At 39.0% G+C, this 21,384-nt stretch overlaps 1 protein-coding gene across 1 annotated transcript in view; it reads right to left on the bottom strand.

Moving 5' to 3' along the window:
* Positions 1-720: 720 nt before the first annotated feature.
* Positions 721-21,384, bottom strand: part of egg (eggless) — a 351,731-nt gene continuing 331,067 nt past the window's right edge. Inside the window, exons 24-25 of the mRNA XM_068226657.1 lie at positions 19,846-20,015; positions 721-1,198 (exon numbers count right to left, since the gene is read on the bottom strand). Of these exons, the coding sequence (XP_068082758.1) occupies positions 992-1,198; positions 19,846-20,015 (377 nt within the window). The 3' untranslated portion in view covers positions 721-991. The remainder of the gene's footprint in view (positions 1,199-19,845; positions 20,016-21,384) is intronic.

Genomic DNA, 21,384 nt, shown 5'->3' with positions numbered 1-21,384 from the left:
CAAATGTATTACTGAAGAGTTTCAGTGTGCTATTTTGAGAATTTATATTAAAACAAGATGATGTAGCTGTGATAATATAAAAATGATACTTCTCCAGCACATAATGTTACAAGTCTCCTTAGTGAAACCGTGTGCAGTTTTGGTAAAATAGGACTGCTTGAGTCTGTGAATTCCTTGGTGTGTTATGTTTGACTCCCTCTGCAGCTTAATGGCAGTATTTCTGAACATAAATCATAAGGTTCCAGAAGATTCCATCTTCATTACAGTCATTAAAATTATTAGTAGACAAATGTCTGTAGCATACAGAATCTCTCCTTAAAGAACAATTGAAAGGATAAATATGTCAATAATAATGCAATAATCACTTGTTAAGGAACTACTTGAAAGACTACTACATAAGAGTCAGTAATTGACATTATTATGAAAAGAACAGCAATATTCAAGAATGTAGTAATTCTGTCCCATCACAATGCAACAAACTCTATAAAGTTTACAGATTATAGGTCTTCACAAGCTTGAGTGAACTGAACTCAATAAACCTCATACTAAGAAAACCATTATTTTCAGTATAATTACATATCCCTGTTATCACAAATGTTAGCTACCACAATTTAAGATAAGAGAAGAAATATTAAAAATCAGGAAGAGTTAAGGCTTCAGGAGTCAACTAATGTAAAAAATATGAATTGGCAAGAATTCAAATCATGGTATGAAGATTGTGAAGAATATCCACTAGCGTCTTGAATTTATCATCATAAGAAATAAAAGGAATATCTGGTTTTACTCATCATTATTTCTTTTCTTAATGGTCCCTTTTAACCTTCCCTCCAATTTTACACAAAATTAAAATGTGGTATTATAACATATTATCGAACAAGTTGAGCTGATGTAAAGATTACGAACACTCTGCAAATTCACAAAGAGATAATATCTTCGCTTGTCTTTCACAACAAGAAAGGGTTGTACTTTATGGGTGAGAACTTTGGTTCTCTTACAAAAGTCGACCTCGACAGTCTGTTGAACCGCAATGACAGTACATCACTTTGCCTGGGACGCTGCCTACGTCATAATTGTAATCCCAAGTGAGCTCAGTACCTGCACGAATGTACGTAAGTGCAAAAAATGCAACCCATGGAAAACGTAGATCATGAGTGTCAACAAATACGTTCTGGACGAACACATTTGGAGAACACGAATGCTGAAACAAAAATTTAACACTTATCACTATTAAAACAAAACAGGTTAATTTGAAAGATGTGAATTTAACTTCTTGCCTTGGGAATGAAAACATTTAAATCATACATTAAGTCACTTGTTGGTTCCTCTCCAATACTTAAATCATACACTGTTACCCACATGGCATGCTACAGGAGAGAGACAATTTAATGACATGTGATAAATCAAGTCACGTAAGGAGTATGAAAAGAAATATAATAAGATACAAACAATGACAGGCAAGTGTGGGAAGGTGTAAAAACAGAAAGAGACAAGGACAATCTCCATATCTTCGTAAACTGCTGCCTTCAAACACATTCGTCCCATCTTCATCAATCCTATTTCTTCAACTCATATTTCTTCTGAGGCCCCCTACAAGCTTGTATCTGCCTCCCAACTTTATCAGGAAGGCAGAGCCTTCTTGACATATCTTCAGTCTTGAAGTGGGATGGTGGGAACAAGATTGCATAAAGACAGCAAAATGGAGAAAAAATGATTCCAAGGGGACAATATAAGGAAAGGAAAACAAAAAAAAAAAAACAAGTGATATATCAAGTCATACAGTATAGAAAGGAACATGGAGAGGAACACATAATAATAGTTATTTACTCAACAGCCACAGAAAGTGTTTTACCTTACGAGTGAGATGAACTTTTCACTGTAGAGGCTGTTGTACATAATATTTTATTCCATACTAGGGTGAATTTACTTATTTTCATTAAAATATTTTATCATAAAAAAATTCTGACATTTTGCCACCCAAATAATGCATGATCGATGAGGCTATGACCAACACAATCGATACAGGAGTACATGAACAAATGATAAACACGGATGGAAGTTTCGAAAAATCAATATTCGAGAGGAAATTTGAAGAAAACAGAGAAGAAGTTGGTAAGCAAACCAGAGACCAACCAATCACAGGTGCTTTTTAAATGTGTACAGAAAGAAGTCCAATTTGCCATAGTATGGAATAAACACTCCACATGAACATACATACATACATTATCATTATAGACTGTTATGCCTTTCAGCGTTCAGTCTGCAAGCCTCTGAGAATTTACTAAACGTCGCCACAATCCTCGATTTGCAACTAGTGTTGTGGCCTCATTTAGTTCTATACCTCTTATCTTTAAATCGTTAGAAACCGAGTCTAACCATCGTCGTCTTGGCCTCTCTCTACTTCTCTTACCCTCCATAACAGAGTCCATTATTCTCCTAGGTAACCTATCATCCTCCATTTGCCTCACATGACCCCACCACCAAAGCCGGTTTATGCGTACAGCTTCATCTATCGAGTTCATTCCTAAATTAGCCTTTATCTCCTCATTCCGAGTACCCTCCTGCCACTGTTCCCACCTGTTTGTACCAGCAATCATTCTCGCTACTTTCATGTCTGTTACTTCTAACTTATGAATAAGATATCCTGAGTCCACCCAGCTTTCGCTCCCGTAAAGCAAAGTTGGTCTGAAAACAGACCGATGTAAAGATAGTTTCGTCTGGGAGCTGACTTCCTTCTTACAGAATACTGCTGATCGCAACTGCGAGCTCACTGCATTTGCTTTACTACACCTTGATTCAATCTCTCTTACTATATTACCATCCTGGGAGAACACACAACCTAAATACCTGAAATTATCGACCTGTTCTAGCTTTGTATCACCAATCTGACATTCGATTCTGTTGAATTTCTTACCTACTGACATCAATTTAGTCTTCGAGAGGCTAATTTTCATACCATACTCATTGCACCTATTTTCAAGTTCCAAGATATTAGACTGCAAGCTTTCGGCACAGTCTGCCATTAAGACCAAGTCGTCAGCATAGGCCAAACTGCTTACTACATTTCTACCTAACTGAATCCCTCCCTGCCATTTTATACCTTTCAGCAGATGATCCATGTAAACTACAAACAGCAAAGGTGAAAGATTACAGCCTTGTCTAACTCCTGTAAGTACCCTGAACCAGGAACTCATTCTACCATCAATTCTCACTGAAGCCCAATTGTCAACATAAATGCCTTTGATTGATTTTAATAATCTACCTTTAATTCCATAGTCCCCCAGTATGGCGAACATCTTTTCCCTCGGTACCCTGTCATATGCTTTCTCTAGATCTACGAAACATAAACACAACTGCCTATTCCTCTCGTAGCATTTTTCAATTACCTGGCGCATACTGAAAATCTGATCCTGACAGCCTCTCTGTGGTCTGAAACCACACTGGTTTTCATCCAACTTCCTCTCAACGACTGATTGCACCCTCCCTTCCAGGATGCCAGTGAATACTTTGCCTGGTATACTAATCAATGAGATACCTCGATAGATGTTGCAATCCTTCCTGTTCCCTTGCTTATAGATAGGTGCAAATACTGCTTTTGTCCAATCTGAAGGTACCTTACCAACACTCCACGCTAATTTTACTACTCTATGAAGCCATTTCATCCCTGCCTTCCCACTGTACTTCACCATTTCAGGTCTAATTTCATCTATTCCTGCTGCCTTATGACAATGGAGTTTATTTACTATCCTTTCCACTTCCTCAAGCATAATTTCACCAACATCATTTTCCTCCTCCCCATGAGCTTGGCTGTTTGCATCACCACCATGATGATTTCCTTTTACATTGAGAAGATGTTCAAAATATTCCCTCCACCTCTCCAGTGATTCCCTGGGATCTATTATGAGTTCACCTGAATTACTCAAAACACTGTTCATTTCCTTTTTCCCTCCCTTCCTAAGATTCTTTATTACTGTCCAGAAAGGTTTCCCTGCTGCTTGACCTAGCCTTTCCAGGTTATTACCAAAATCTTCCCATGACTTCTTTTTGGATTCAAGAACTATTTGTTTTGCTCTGTTTCTTTCATCTACGTACCAATCCCTGTCTGCCTTTGCCCTTGTTTGGAGCCATTTCTGATAAGCCTTCTTTTTATGTTTACAGGCTGCTCTCACTTCATCATTCCACCAAGATGTTCACCTTTTCCCATCTTTACACACAGTTGTTCATAGGCATTCCCTTGCTGTTTCTATTACAGCATCCCTGTATGCCACCCATTCACTTTCTATATCCTGAACCTGCTTACTGTCTACTGTTCGAAACTTCTCACTAATCATATCCATGTACTTCTGTCTAATTTCCTCGTCCTGGAGATTTCCTACCCTTATTCGTTTGCAGACAGATTTCACTTTCTCTACCCTAGGCCTAGAGATACTTAGTTCACTACAGATCAGATAGTGGTCTGTATCATTGAAAAATCCGCGAAAAACTCGTACATTCCTAACAGATTTCCTGAATTCAAAGTCTGTTAAGATATAGTCTATTATGGATCTGGTACCCCTAGCCTCCCATGTGTAGCGGTGAATAGCCTTATGCTTGAAGAATGTATTCGTAACAGCCAAACCCATACTAGCACAGAAGTCCAGCAAACGCTTCCCATTCCCATTAGCTTCCATATCTTCCCCACATTTACCAGTCACCCTTTCATATCCTTCAGTTCTATTCCCAACTCTCGCATTGAAATCGCCCATTAGCACTATTCTATCCTTGCTGTTAACCCTGACCACGATGTCACTCAATGCTTCATAAAACTTGTCAACTTCATCCTCATCTGCACCCTCACATGGTGAATACACGGACACAATTCTTGTCCTAATTCCTCCCACTGACAAATCTACCCACATCATTCGCTCATTTACGTGCCTAACAGAAACTATGTTGCGTGCAATGGTATTCCTAATAAAGAGCCCTACCCCAGACTCTGCCCTTCCCTTTCTAACACCCGTCAAGTACACTTTATAATCTCCTATCTCTTCCTCATTATCTCCCCTTACCCGAATATCACTTACTCCTAGCACATCCAGATGCATCCTCTTTGCTGACTCAGCCAGTTCTACCTTCTTTCTTCCATAAGCCCCATTAATATTGATAGCTCCCCATCGAATTCCATTTTGTTCGCCAAGTTGTTTTCAAGGAGTCCCTCGCCTGTCAAATGGGAGTGGGACTCCATTACTCCCATAGGTCCGAGGCTTGCTTAAAGTGTTCTGAGCTCGGTAAATTCATGAAGGAGGATGCTGCCCTACTTGCACATAGTCCAAGTGAGGATCTCTCCTCTAACGGGTTATGGACCACCGGTGAATTGTATAGTCCTAGCCGCCTGAGCACAAGGAGGGCCACGACTCAGAATATGTCTGAGATGCCCACTCCCATTCCATAGCAACTGGTATCCCGACTCTCAGGACCACTTACTAGGCCACTCAGCCGTTGCCCATGGTTCACGAACTAGGACGTGACTACAGTAACCCACAAACATGAACCATCCACATGAACATGGTTGAACAAAATTTAAAATACAAGAAGGGGTACAATTGTTTTTGTTGTTCGAGTCATCAGTCTATAGACTGGTTTGATGCAGTTTCCATGCCACCCTATCCTGAGCTAACCTTTTCATTTCTACGTAACTACTGTATCCTACATCTGCTCTAATTTGCTTGTGATATTCATACCTTGGTCTACGCCTACCGTTTTTACTGCCTAAACTTTCCTCAAAAAACAACTGAATTAGTCCTGGGTGTCCTATCATTCTATCGCTTCTTCTCATAAAATTCAGCCAAACACCTCCTCTCACCAATTCGATTCAGTACCTCTTTATTCGTGATTCAATCTATCCATCCTATCTTCAGCATTCTTCTGTAGGCCTACCACCATATTTCAAAAGCTCCTATTCTCTTTATTTCTGAGCTAGTTATCATACAAGTTTCACTTCCATACAATGCCATACTCCAGACGAAAGTCTTCTAAAACACCTTTCTAATTCCTATATTAATGTTTGAAGTGAAGAAATTTCTTTCCTTATGAAAGGCTTTCCTTGCTTGTGCTAGCCTGCATTTTATGTCCTCCTTCTGCCATCATTAGTTATTTTACTACCCAAGTACAATATTCATCTACTTCCTTCAAAACTTAATTTCCTGATTTAATATTTCCTGCATCACCTGAGTTCGTTTGACTGCACTCCATTACTTTTGTTTTGGACTTATTTAGTTTCATCTTGTACTCCTTCCCCAAGACTCTGTCAATACCATTCAGCAATTTCTCTAGATCTTCTGTAGTCTCAGATAAAATAACAATATCATCATCAAATCTCAGGGTTTCAATTACCTTTCCTTGGACTGTGATACCCTTTACCACCTGTTCTATATAAACATTGAAAATAAAGGGGGCTGGGGAGGACAAACTGCAGCCTTGTCTCACTCCTTCCCAGATTCCTGCTTCTTTTTCAAAGCCCTCAATTCTTATCACTGCAGATTGATTTTTATACAGATTCTAGAAAATTCTTCCCTCTCTGTATCTGATCCCGATCACCTTCAGAATCTCAAATAGCTTGGTTCAATCATCATTATCGAATGCCTTTTCTACATCTACAAACACCATGTATGTGGGCTTGCCCTTAATTTGATCCTCTAAGATCAGATATAAAGTCAGGATTGCTTCACGTATTCCTATATTTCTTCTGAAGCCAAACTAATCTTCCCCCAACTCAGTTTCAACTTCTCTTTCCATTCTTCTGTAAATAATATGTGTTAAATTTTGCAGGCATGAGATACTAAACTAATGATGTAGTAGTTTTCACACTTGTCAGCACCGACTTTCTTGGGAATAGGTATTACAAAATTCTGCCAAAAATCGGATGGCACATCTCCTGTATTAGAAATCTTATACACTATATGAAATAACTTCACCATGCCAGTTTTTCTAAGGATGCGTCTTTAATTCCAGGTGCCTAGTACCTATTAGGTTTCTCAAAGCTCTGTTGAATTCTGACCTCAAAACTGGGTATCCCACTTCATGAGCATCAACAGCCTCTTTTTGTTCCACAACCTTATAATTAGACATGGGAATTATAAGCAAGAATAGGTTAGACTGCAAACATATTTGAGCAAGGCGCAAGTGTAATCTAGCTGCTTTACAGTTATGTAGGTGAACTGTGTAAAGTTTAGGGGTTCTCATAGTTCACATCGCTAATATTTATGCAAATCTCACTGCAGAACCATTGTGCGCCTTGGTTAAATACGTTTGCATTCTAACTTACTCGTGCCTATAATTCCCATCTCTACTTATAATCTACTTCTTTCCCTTGATACAATTGTTGAATATGTTGCTGGCACCTTTCTGCTTTGTCTTCTTTCCTCAGAACTGGTTTTTCCATCTGAGCTCTTAATATTCATACACCTAGATTTCCTTTCTTCAAAGGTTTCCTTGATTTTCCTATATGCAGCATCTTCATATTCTACAACTATACAACTTTTGACATCCTTGCACTTCTCTTTCAGTCATTCTTTCTTAACTTGTCCTGAACTTTCTATCTACTTAATTCTTCAATTGCCTGCATTATTCTCTACCCTTCTCATTTTTTGCATTCTTGTACTTTCATCACTCATCAATATTAGTTCTAGTATTTCCTGAGTTACCCACTGATTCTTGATGTTGCCTTTCTTCCTAACATTTCTTCAGCAGCCCTATTGATCTCATTCTTCATGCCTGTCCATTCTTCTTCTATTGTGTTTACTTCAGCCTTTTCATTTAGTCCTTGTGCAACATGTTTTCTGAAACAATCCCTCATTCTGTTTGCCTTCAACGTGTCTAGATTCCCATCTCCTTGTATTCCTTTCTTCAATTTCAGACAGCATTTCATGACCATCAAGTTGTGGTCAGAGTCCACACCTGCTCCTGGGAAGGTCTTGCATACCAATACCCAGTTTCTGAATCTCTGCCTAATCATAAAAAAAGTCTATTTCATGCCTTCCAGTGTCTCCAGGTCTTGTCCTCATATACAGTTGTTGTTTGTGGTATTTGAACCAAGTATTAGCAGTGCAGAATTCTATCACAAGACTTCATCTTTCATTTATTTTTCACCCACTGAATTCTGCTACTACACTACATTCTTTTTCTTGGCCTGCATTCCAGTCTCTTGTCACAATTAGATCCTCATCTCCTTTTACATACTGTATTAAATCTTCTCTCCATATATTCTATTGATTTATTTATCATCCACTAAACTAGTAGGTATACAGACCTGTGGTAGGCACTGGCTTGGTGTCTATCTTGACAATAATTCATTCACTATTCTGGTCATAGTAGCTTACCCACTGTCCTATTTCCCTCCATTTTCTTACTCATTATTAAACAAACTCCTGCATTTCCTCTGTTTAATTTTGTATTGATATTTCTGTAGTTGCCTGATCAAAAAACCTGCTCTTCCTGCCAAAATCCCTCACTGATACCAACTACATCTAACTTTAGTCTGTCCAATTCCCTTTTTCAGATTCTCTAACATACCATAACAATTCAAAATTCTAAATTCCAGTTCCACGCTCCTACTCGCAGAATATCAGCACTCATATTCCTCATGACTGCCCCTCTCACGTAGTCCCCTCCCGGAGATCCAAATGGGAGATTATTTTAACACCAGAATATTTTACCCGGGAGGAAGATATCGTCAGTATACTGTATCATCCATTCAAACAGAGAGAGCTGGAGTTAGTTATGGCTGTAGTTTCCCCGCTGCTTTCAGCCGTGTAGCTGTATCAACATAGCCATGTTAAATATTATTACAAGGCCATATCAGTCAATCATCCAGACCGTCACCCTTGCAACTTCTAAAAGGCTGCTACCCACCTTTCAATGAACCATTCGTTAGTTGGTGTCTTAACAGATACCCACCCAATACGGTTGCTCCTATGGCTCGGCTACTTGCTTCCCTGGGATGCAAAAGCTTTCCCACCGCAGCAAGGGTCACATTGTTCAAGGGGGAGGGTTTTCAAAATATAATCCTCCTGTGGGTGGGGACAGCAGAATAACACCCACGTATTCCCTGCCTGTTGTAAGAGGTGACTAAAAGAAGCCCCAGGGCCTCTTAACTTGGGAGCATGGGTTGGCAACTATGGGGCCCTTAGCTGAGTCCTAGCATTGCTTCCACTTACTTATGCCAGGCTCCTCACTTTCCTCTATCCTATCCCCTATCCTCCTTCAGTCAACTCTTGTCTTTCTTTGGCCGATACCTTCATTTTTCAAAGTGTCGGATCCCTTCCATTTTTTTCACTGTGATGTTTTAAGAGGATCGTTGCCTAGTTGTACTTCCTCTTAAAACAATAATCACCACCACCACCACCAACACTTTCAAAATATAACTGCATATGTTATATTCACACACACAAAACTGTTAACCCACTCAACTCATTTGACGTGACGTTCACGCGAGTATTGGTCAGGCCTTCAACTCAAATGAAGAGACATGGGGGCGAAACGCTGGCAACCAGAAATGAGTTAACTGGAAAATTTATAATGTCCAATAACGGACCATTTATATTGGTATTATAAATTCACACATTCGGGACAAATATTTCAGGTTCCCTATGGAAGCAGGCATCAATTTTTTGGTAGTGAGACGAAGTCTCTCATAGTGCATTGGCACTGCCGGTGGCTCCAAGCAGCCTACACAGTGACCTCCACTGTATGCACTAGCCAGCGTCTTGGTGGGTGTGCTAGGTGCCAACTGATGAGCCCAACCTAGCACATGGGGGTGAAACTCTCGTAACCAGGAATGAGTTAGCTGGAAAATTTATAATGTCCAATAACGGACTATTTGTATTGGTATTATTCCTCATTTCTTTCGAGGAAAGAAATAGCTCTTGAACCAGGGCCTTCCTGTACTTCACTGTCACAGAATGAATAATGCCAAGGTCCAAAGGCTGCAGGTGACTAGTGCAGTTAGAAGGAAAGAAAACCACTTCGATATTCGGCAGGAAAGATTCATCTGAAGGATGAGCTGGACATCTGTCTATCACCAGCACCTTCCTGCTGATCCCATCTTAGCATCCAAGCTTCGTAAAAATTTTAGAAATATCTCCGATGTCATCCATGCACTTTTGTTAAAATCATATTTACATGGGAGTGTACAAGTGTTTTTGAAGCAGCTTGGATTCTTAAATTTTCCAATTATTATTGGGGGTAATTTTTCATTCCCTCGCTGTTAACACATAACAATGCTATCAGTCTTTCTTTACATTTTTTGGCTCCGTGGCATTTTTCTCCATGAACAGCATATGTGTTGGACAGGAGCAAATTGTAAAACACTCCTGTTTCATTGGTGTTAAAAATATCCTTAGCATCATATCCTTCAAGAAGTCGAGGTAATGTATTCTTTTTCTAGTAGTTTCTCCATTTCTGTTACATTCTTTATCCTGGTTATTTCAATTAACTACTAATACCTCATCCTCATGTTGACTATAAACTGGCTTCTTGTCCCCTATCCTCGCGTTAAGATCACCCATAATAATAATGCTTGCCTGATCATACGTACTTCTCATTCGTCTAATTTCTGTCGCTAAATTCTCAAAAAACTCATTCTGCGCAAATGGGGAGCTCAAAGGTGGATTATATACAAAAGCTATACATATTTTATTCCTCCTATTGACCCTATCCAATATTCTTATACAGATTAATTCCTTAAACTCAGATTCTAAGAGCTGTATCCTATCTTTTAAGTTGTTTTTGATTACCACTGAAATTCCTCCCGATATCCTTTCTCTATTAAATCTCCTTGATCCATATCGACTCCATACAATACACCCTTCTATCTTTAAGTCTTTCTTGTAATCAGCCCAAGTTTCTACAAGTCCAATAATATCCATATCTTCCAGTAGCTGTTTAAACTTTTCGTTATCTATTTTTTTCCATATTCCTTCGATACTAACACATGATACCTTTAACTCTAGTTATTTTTTTACTTTTACAGTCTAAATTTCTTGATTTACTTCTGGTCATTTTAGATATTTCCATTTGTTCTATTTCTACTGTATCCTCTTCTGGAGTTTTAGGCGTTTTGCCATTCTCTTTCCCCCCCCCCCCCTTATCAGTCTGTAACTTATTTCTCTTTGCCCATAAATCTTTTAGACTTAGGTTTTTACCCATTACCATTGTCTCTCGTCTTCTTTCTTCAATCCCCTTGCTGACCCCTGGGCGTTGCTCGATAGGGCTATCTTCCAGTGCATTGCCCTCCGCTCCCTCTTGCCCCGCTGACTGCTCGTCTCCTGTATAAGCTCCTCTTCCTTCTGCCGTATCGCTCCCATCTACGTCATCACTGACTTCCGTCAGCGTTACCTTGCTCACTTCTGCTCCTTCCTCACACGTTACACTCTGCTGCTGTTGGTGGTTTTTGTCTATTTCCTGTAGCTGAGCTGGTGTCCACGTGCGCCACCAGCGACCGTCTCCAACGATCAAACGCTGCCCTTTAATGTAGGCCGTTAGGCCTTGAAATCTAGCTTTGCCTAGGTGCCTGTGTAAAATGGTTTGTTCCTTGATGACGCCATTGTCCATGTTCCTTCTCACCCAAATTTTCTCACCTTTTAAGTTGCTGGTATTCCTCAACACTATTTCCGCCATCAGGGTTGATATTAACTTAACCTTGATCGGTCTCCTACCCTTCACTTTCCCCACTCTATATGCATCGTCTATGTCCACCTCACTAAAGTTTATCTTCATTTTACTTTGTATCACTTCTACCACTTTAAATACTATTTCCACCTTGCTTTCGTTGTCTCCTTCCGGCACACCATAAATAAAAAGGTTTTTCCTCCTGAGCTCTTGGTTTGTCCTGTTTTCAGACCACTTTACTTGCCTCAGTTCCTCTTCTAAATCCCTGACTTTGGTCTTCAGTCGTTCTACTTCTTCCGTGTTATGAGCCACTCTCTCTTTTATCACATTCATCTCCTTTTTAACACACTGTTTTAACTCTTGTATTTCTTTATTTATTTCCTTGGCTTGTTCTCTAATTAGGTCTCTTGTTTGCTCGTCCTGACATGCTTCTTTGATCAGTTCCTTAATCATTTCGAATTCTTCCCATCCGATTGCACCAACTGGTCCAGGCCCCGGGTTTAGCTCAACCTATTTCCAATAAGGTTGCTATTACTGCGGCTACCAACAAGGTTACCAATACACCCATCTGCTGCCCATTTTTCATCTCTCCTCTCGCTTTTTCACATTTCACTCCTCCATTCCACCTTCCTATAGCTGCCCTGTACTGCACTAGTGAATCGCCCATGTTCAGCACTCTACTCAGCACATCCGCTCACTCCACTGTCTCACTCACGATTGTTTTTCTAGTATACAACTGTATCGTTGTTAACTTCTGCACTCTCGCCACATGTTTTGGAATGAAAGATTGTGCCTTTTTTTAAACGATCAAGCCAGCCATTAGAAGCATGGAAATCGACCAAACCCAGCTTAAGTGCGACTTCTTGAGCTTTTTGTTTAAGTATGTTCCTGTCGACTGGAGTGTTCTCGTTCCTTTTTCCCATGAACCATTTCATTAAAATGTTTTCAAGTTCCTTGTATGGCAAAGAATGAATATTCTTCCGTATTTTTGCCCCAGAACCTCACTCCACTTTTGCGGTCAAAACTGCTTCCTTCTGCTTCATGATGCCAAACAGTGTAGAGGGTGCCAAGTCATGTATTTTTGCCATCTGTGACAAAGGTACTTGGCTACCACATTCAACATCACTAATGATGTCGATCATTTGCTGAAGTGTCAGTTTCTTACGTTTAGCACCCATAATGAACGTAGTCCGCCGCAACTCGCAGTACAACACTTATCACAGACACAAATGTAACTCGTAGCACAACTTGCAACACAGGAACAAAAACAGTGAATGAAGCTGCAAGTATCTTCAGTCTGGCGCTCCGTGCGATTCCTAAGTAGAGATTGGTGCTGCGAGATGGAAATGCCTAGCCGGTTTTACAGCTCTGCGGCTATAGGTTAAGGCAGCTGACCTCACTGGAGACAACTATTTAACTATCGTTAGTTAAGATTCTCCTTTTTCAGATAATGATTGGACATAGTATATTTAATTTCATTATGGGATTATTCATACATGTTTACATTTATTATTATTATTATTATTATTATTATTATTATTATTATTATTATTATTATTATTGACTGCCGTTATTCTTAATGAGTCCTAGAGGAGGTTAGACACTTTATTTGGATGTAAAATTTGGGGAAAATCTCTATTTATTTATTTATTTATTTATTTATTTATTTATTTATTTATTTGAAAAGGCTTTTTTACCACCGACTATGAACTAAAATCGCCGTAGAGGTCAAGAGGTTGGAGATAATTATATGCCCTCACAGACTTTTTTGTAGAGCTGTTCAAGCTCTACATTTCGTATGCTTACACTTGGGGTCTATCGATGACGGTTCAGGCAGCGTAAGCCATGGAAGGCACGAGCTTCTACTAATTCCGCAATTTTTTCTAGAACACATTTTCATTTTGTTCAATATCCATAGCCTTTTCAGTTTCTAATTGCTTCTAATCTTCTGAAATATATCTTTCACTGTAAATCACATGAAATTTGCAAGAGACCTTCCACCTACAGTAAATGTTTATACAGTAGAAGTCCGCTATAGCGAGTACGGCATATAACGAGAACTCCGTTATAGCGACGACCTTTATCTGTCCCTTCAAAATTCCTATATTAACCTGTGCATCGTCCTTCGGTTACAGCGAGAACCCTATCACTGGCGCATCTGTTATTACGAGCGATTAAGTGCGCGCAATTTTTTCCGTTACTGATATTTATGCACCCCAGCGATGATATTGCATGCGATCGATTACCTTCAGCATCGTTTCCTCGCTATGTGCACTAGCGATTTCTCTCGTCGTCATTCGAAGGCGATGTTGAAGTCGATTAGTAATATTCGTCGACAGCTGTTCCGTAAAGAAAATTTGAAATGAAAGAGAACATATTTTCGTAATAAATGCGTAAATAACGTGTCCGATAATGGTTGTTAACTCGTTAAAAATTAAGGCTGACTAAACGACCGCTTAATTTTGAGGCTAAATATTGCAATAAAGAATGGGATACACCTCAAGATATGGCAGAGTGCTTAATTGATTTCATAGGTTACTTTGTATTTGTCGCATCTGGTTAAATTACGGAAAGGCTATTATGAAAATTTATAGCAAGAAAGGTATAATTTCTCTACTGGCGCTTGAAGTGTGTTTTCATCATACGTATAGTACGGTTAAGTTAGGATACGTGACGCTGTTTGAATAAGAAAACTGAAACGTTTGCAACAAAATGCGATCGATCATCTTCAGTACAGTATAGTTTTCTCACTTTGTGCATTTGCGAGTTCTCTCGTTGACATTCAAAGGCGATGTTGGAGTTGATTAGTAATACCCATCGACTGCTGTTCTCTAAAGAAAATTCAAAATGAAAGAGGATAACACGTTTTCAAAATAAATGCGTAAATAACGTGGCCGATAGCAGTCGTTAACTCGTAAAAATACTGAATAAACGATATATTAATTTTAATGTTATATACGGAAATTACGTAAGAATGTCATAAACCTCAAGATATGGCAGAGTGCATCACTGATTTCAGAGGATATTTCATATCTTCTCGCGTCTAGTTACGGCTATTTACATGTACATTTTTCACGAGGAGGTTATTTCTCTACCTGTGTTTCAAATGTTTTCATGATAGGCAACATATACGGTTAGGTTAGGTGACGCTGTTTGAAGAAGAAAGCTAAGGTGTTTGCCACAGAAATCTCTGGAGTGATACCGTATTTCTCCAAATCCAAGACTTTTTTTTCCTCAGAATCTCATGCGAAAACTCAAGGGTTGTTGCATTCGCGGCCTAACAGTAAGTAATGGATACCACTGGCAACTACCGCGGTAACCACGCTGCTTCTTTTCACACGCGCACAGAAATCATTGACAATTGCTTCTTTACTACACATCGCTACCGGTTGTACAGTGTACAGTGCCAGTGTGTTTCTCAAATCTGCAGAATGGCATCAAAATATGAGACCCTTCGAATTCTTAGAAAAGCCATGGCTACTCAGTGGCAGAGTCATAACACATCTATTGTACTTGACGCTTAGTAAAATTAAGGTTTATAGACAGCAGGAATATTTTCGTGATGGATAGTCGTATTGTACAGATACGTGGAAAAGATATTGCCGGCAAATTTTCAACGGGTTCTAGTCGATATTATGATGCCAATTTTAAGTTAATGTTTATTAAACTCGGAAATGTAGAATAATTGTGCAGCCGCAAGAAAATACGGCATAGGCCTAACTAAAGCCAATATTTGGCGTTTGCGTGAAGACAAAGAGCTAAAAAAATGCGTACTGTACAAAAAATGCATTCAGTGGTCCACAACAAGGACGCTTTAAAGAAGTCGATGATGAAATTGTGAGGTATGTGCACAAAAAACGCAAGGGCGCTTGGCCATACCGTGGTGCAATAAACTCGTTCGTTGACATTCAACGTTCGTGATTAGGCCTATACATCGCTAGCCGTTGAATTTGGCCGCACCCGACAAGCGAGACGTGCGTGTAGCGGTAGCCGGTTATATCTGACGCTGCGTAAAAGTAACAGTTTTATAGACAGCAAGAATAATTTCCTGATGGATCGTTGTATTGTAGAAACGCATGGAATAGGTATTGCCGGAAAATTTTCAACGAGTTCTCTTCGGTATTATGATGCCATTGTTAAGTTAATGGTCCTTAAACTCGCGGAAATAAAGAGTAATTGTGAAGCCGCAAAAAAGAATGAAATCGGCGTGAAGAAAGCCAATGTTCGGCGTCTAAAAATAGTCTAAAAATGCGTAGGCCTGTACGATTTTACAAACTTCCTTTTGAGCCTGATTGAACTTTTTTGAAGGAAAAAGGGGGGTTCATCTTGGATTCGGAGAAATACGGAACTATATTTTTTTCAGAATGAAATTAAACATACACTTTCATGTAGTATCGGATTACAAAAAATAACAAACAAGTAAGCCATAGTGTGGATATCATCTGCGGAAACGCAAGTTTTGAACAAACTGATTGCCGTTTCATACCGATTTTAAAGTGCATGAAAGGTTTTCCGACTTTTATACAAAATCGGATATAACGACAATCCGTTATAGCGAATAAATTTTTCGCTGTTATGAATTCTCGCTATAACGGACTTCTACTGTATTTCGTGAAGTTACTTGTGTCTCGCAGCATACACGTGTAATACCAGTATAAATGGTATAGGGAGCGTGCACGGTACAAGTAACAGAGCGCTCTGGCGGAGTTCCGAGAATTAATACGGTGAGAGTGCGTTCCGCTGGAAGACTTGCTTCATAGTTACGGCAAAAAGTACCATTGAATTTTGTCGTCAAGATAAATATGAAGTAATGCTATGGAAGTTGTAATGCTGTACATATAAAAATATGTTTAAACCTGATACAGGGCGAAATGAATAACAAATTGTAACTATCTCATATCTATGAATCTGGGAAAACTCAAATTTCGCGAGTGAGATTTCCGGTGAAATTGACTGTGTTTTTGACAAGCTATTGATGGGCAGCATCTGGTAAGCAAATAAACAGGAATTCAGTTGGAATAAGTAGATAACACGTCATGTTGTTAAGCGAATTTCTGATAAGATAGATTTATACGAGTGGATTATGTGCAGGGGTTACCATTCTACGTTTTTTATTATTGGTGGCAAGAAATTTGCTAGCACACAAGCTACGTAAACAATGTCCCTGATATACGGAAACAAATCTTTAGGAATATTTTTTCAAGATTTTGAAAATTTTCACCCTCTGTATGCATCTGTCAACATGAATTCGCACACTTGCTACACTCTGAGTTAGTAACACTTCATTTTCTGTAAATCTCCCATTGTGAAGAAAAGGCGGCATAACAAGTAAAGAATGAGGTGACTGTGTTTTAATACCTGGGAATCCTTTGTCGGCTAATATAACGTCCTCCTCACTCAAAAGATTTAGGAAGCCTGAATTGTTAACAATAAAAGTATCATTAGTTCTTCCATCATAACAAGGGAAAACAAAAACAATAGCTCCATTTGGGGCCGCAGCTAATAAAAATTTAAATGTATAACATGACTTGTACGGAGAATACATGTAACATCTCTCATGTATTCTTGCTGGCGTTTCTGATTTCATTTATGTGCAATCTGTTATAACTCGTGCATCAGGATAATATGTTTTAAAAGCGTGAGGCAAAGTATTTTGCACAGATAGTTTGCTAGGCCAGAAAATAAAATTAGAAGTGCGTTTCTTGACTACTCTGAGAGCAGTAAAAAAATATTCGCGCAGCAGTAGTCCGATGTACACCAAATATGACTGCCAAGGAAGCAAGGGACCAATTTCATTTTCATTCAAAAGAGTAAACAAACAACGTTATTACTTATATTTATAGACACTCTAGAAACAAAGAAAGAAAATAAAAACTGAATGTTTCAAATGAAACACTTGTTAAATCCTTCAACTGTGCCTCACTTTTTATACTCTGGTATCCACAAAATCCTCTGCATAATTATGTCCAGGGGGAGGGGGGGAGGAGTGTTGGGACCACAACTTTTATCCACCTTTTCCGAAATACTTGAAGGTACTGTGCTTGAGTTGCACTGTGTGCCTACATCATTCCCACTATAAACACAAGTGAATTCGAAAGTCGTTGCTTCAATCTCAAATACTGCTTGCACCGACTTATGTAGTTTTTCACACACTCATTTTTTTCAATAAATTCATGAGTTTCCTGATCAGAAGACGTATGTATATTTGAGCATTTCATTGGTTTACTCGCTCTTAAAACCAGGATACATCACATTCTCTTTTTGGTTTCTTCTTATAGCTCTCATGAAACACAGATAGTGATGGATGATTTTCAGTATTACTTGGCTTTCCTCCAACAAAATGTTCACTGCAAATGACGGAGCATTTGGTGGGTTCCGATGGAGTTCCAACTGCACCGAAGTGCAGAAAAACATTATTATTATTATTATTATTATTATTATTCAGCTTAGTCAAGACACGTGCATATGGAAGGACATGAATGTAAACATAGAACCCGCTGCAATACATACTTGAAAAGAAATGTACTATTTCACAGTGTACTTAAATGAACGTGTTCTTGACTTGGCATATCTGGTATGTTTGAAATGTGTGATTTACGTCACAAATGAAATAAGGTAGCCTACTGAACTTATTTTATCCTTCCCACAGCTGAAATCCACTTCCTGCAGCTGCCCGATTCCTATGGACGACCAGAAAATGTGTGAAATGTAATTCCTTTTCCATGCGCGTTTTTTTGTGTGTTGTGGCAGTTCACTGCACAACAATTTCTATTTGATTTAGGCATTTTGATACACTACTACTACCACAATTTCACACCCACAGTTACACAACCTGGACTGACCGCTCAAGACAAGATCACCAAATTGTTACCGATTTCTTCCGCTAGAGGCGCTAAGAGCGGCCATGCACGCTCCCTATTATAAATTTACTCATTCAGGACAAATATTTCAGGTTCCCTATGGGAATCAACATCTATTTCATGTACGCGTATGCCAGTCATGCCTCTAGGCCGCACAGCTAGTCTTGCTGGAAACCGCACTTCGCTCCCATACAGCCGTCATTCCGGTACTGACTACAGTTTAGTGAACATGGCTAACCAACGGTATCTAGCATGGCAGTGACTGCTGCTTGCCGATAGCAGTGATTTCCAAAGGCTGTGCCAATTTATCATGGTTTCACACATCGCTAAAGGAGCGCTTTAATTTAACACGTTAACTTCGGGCTGAGATTATGTGAAAACGGAAGTTAATTAACATTTCAAGCAAGTTTAGAAAAAAGTATCTTATCACAAATTTTTGTTACAACAGGATGTGCGATGGTAATTTATGTGAAATATATTCCTTAAAAATGGACTTTTCCTTATGTCGGGGTTCGTTACAAGGGGGTTTAAATAACATTGTGCTTATGGCAATTGGCTGGGCCTTATGAATTCCTTAAAGGCGGGCACGTTAAAACCGGTTTCTACTGTATCAGTTAGCAGCCACTTGCTCATCAGGAGGCCTTGGGAGTACATGGATACTGTGTTTCATTTGCTGTTACAAATAATCCTGCAAACTGTATATTGGATTCAAATTTAGGGAATTAACAGACCAGTCAACAATGTGTGGAATCCTCACTATGGCATGCAAACACAGAGTAAGCCTCGAGCACACTGCAATTGCTATTTTGGACGACATGAACACCAATGTGATTTGCTGGAGAGATATAACACTTCTTGTGCATCGAGGCAGATCACTATTTAATTCACTTTGTGTCCATGGGCACATCCAATTACAATGGGCTCATTTGGTCACTCCGTCAATTTTGACTTGTGACCCATCAGAAGACCTACTAGAACACAACTGAAGCACAAAGTCTCTCCAGGTAACTGGAGGGGGACTTATCGCAGAGGCTAATGTTTACTGTACTCCATGCCACGATCTGAACACTATCTGCTGGGCTGTAAAACATGCTGTACGTTCTACCAGGGGGTGGCAATATTTTGTTCGGGGAGATTAAATCTACACTGCATATTCTTCCTCTCTAAGACTTGTAGAATTTACGCATGTAACTTTTTAGCCAATTTTTGGTTTTAAAAATGTGCTAATTACTGTATCTGAGTATAGTATCAATTCTCTTGCGAACTTGAAGTAGCTGGGAAGTCTAGTACAACATGATAAAAGACCACAGGCAGTAAAAAGTTTACTGTCAAGTGTACTTACGTTGAGGTATCGGCCAATATTGCCATTATTCTTAGCATCCATGATATAACAATATTCTTCAACACCATAGAATTCCCTAACTGAGCGATGCTTAGGTTTAGAGTCTGGTTCCTTCTTAATAATTTCAGTAACAGCAGAGAAACGTGATGGTTCACGAAGAGGCGTAATAGCTGAAAATAAAAAAATGTATCAATAAAAAAATAGACCTGAAACATGGAATGAATACATCACAAACAACAAATTCATTTAGCACTGAAAACTATATTCGAGTACACCATCTAAATGCAAAATATCTGAGCTGTGAAACATGAATGTAAAATGTACTATAAATCAGAGTGAACCTGAATCTAATTTCCCTTGTTATGTTTAACCTTCAATGTAACTTTTAATTCTGAATTTTTAACAGTTACAGTAGAAAGTATGGCATATAGAGAACCCCATTGTAACAAAAGTATTTGTTTGCCTCTCAAATATTCCTATATTAATCTGTGTAATATCCATTGGTTACAATGAGAATCCTTTCACGGATTCATCTGTTACTACGAGTGAATTAGGGCGTGTTATTTTTTCCGGTAACCATATTTATACACTCCAGCGTTTATATTCAATATGACTTATCTCCCATATCGATTTCTCACTATGTGCACAAGCAAGCTGTCACCAACAGTCAAAGTGGCTGTTGAAGCCTATTAATACCACACATCGACTCCCTACTCCGTCTGGTGTAAACACACAATGAAGTTTGAAACAAAAGAGAACATGTCTTTGCAATAAATGTGTAAATACTGTGACCAACAGCAGTTGTTGACTCCTTACAAATAAAGACTGAAGTAAATAATTGCTTAAATTTTTATAATAGATAATGAAATTGATGATGATGATGCTTGTTGTTTAAAGGGGCCTAACATGTAGGTCATCGGTAGAGCCCTGCGCAGATATACAAAATAATATCCGCTCCGCACTTCCTTCATTCGCACCCGCATCTGCATCTGCGAATGGTTACCCGCTTCTGCAAAATGGTTATCCGCAGATAATTTAAATATTTAACTACAGTATATTACACCCAAAGTATTGAAACGGATAGATCAGTTAACATAATACAATAGGCCTGACACTTGGCACCAGAACCCTACAGTCGCAGGTTTATGAGAGATTTCCTCTTGCAACAACCATCAACGTATTGACCTTTGTTCCTTCCCTCCATTAATTGCGGGCAGGAGCCAGTTAGGCTTAGGTCAGATTTATGGCTTTATGGTTTCAAGGTTTTTTATATATCACTATTCTCCCATACCAATGTCAAGGGTCGCCTAAACACAAGGAAAAACAAGAGTATACCTGAGTGAAAATCAATAAACGTCATTATTTAGAAATTATCAGTAAAATTATCCGCAATGCCATACAGTTTGTATCCACCAAGACACTAACTTCGCGGATATCCGCATCCGTGCAGGGCTCTAGTCATTGGCCCCTAATGGTACGAAATGAGACAAAATGGAATGACAAATTAAAAGTCCAAAATCCTCCACTGACCAGAATTCA

Source organism: Anabrus simplex, chromosome 1 (genome assembly GCF_040414725.1).
Source record: "Anabrus simplex isolate iqAnaSimp1 chromosome 1, ASM4041472v1, whole genome shotgun sequence".
Lineage (NCBI taxonomy): Eukaryota > Metazoa > Arthropoda > Insecta > Orthoptera > Tettigoniidae > Anabrus > Anabrus simplex.
The sequence above is the reverse complement of the archived record's forward strand: the minus strand, read 5'-3'. Positions and strand labels throughout refer to the sequence as shown.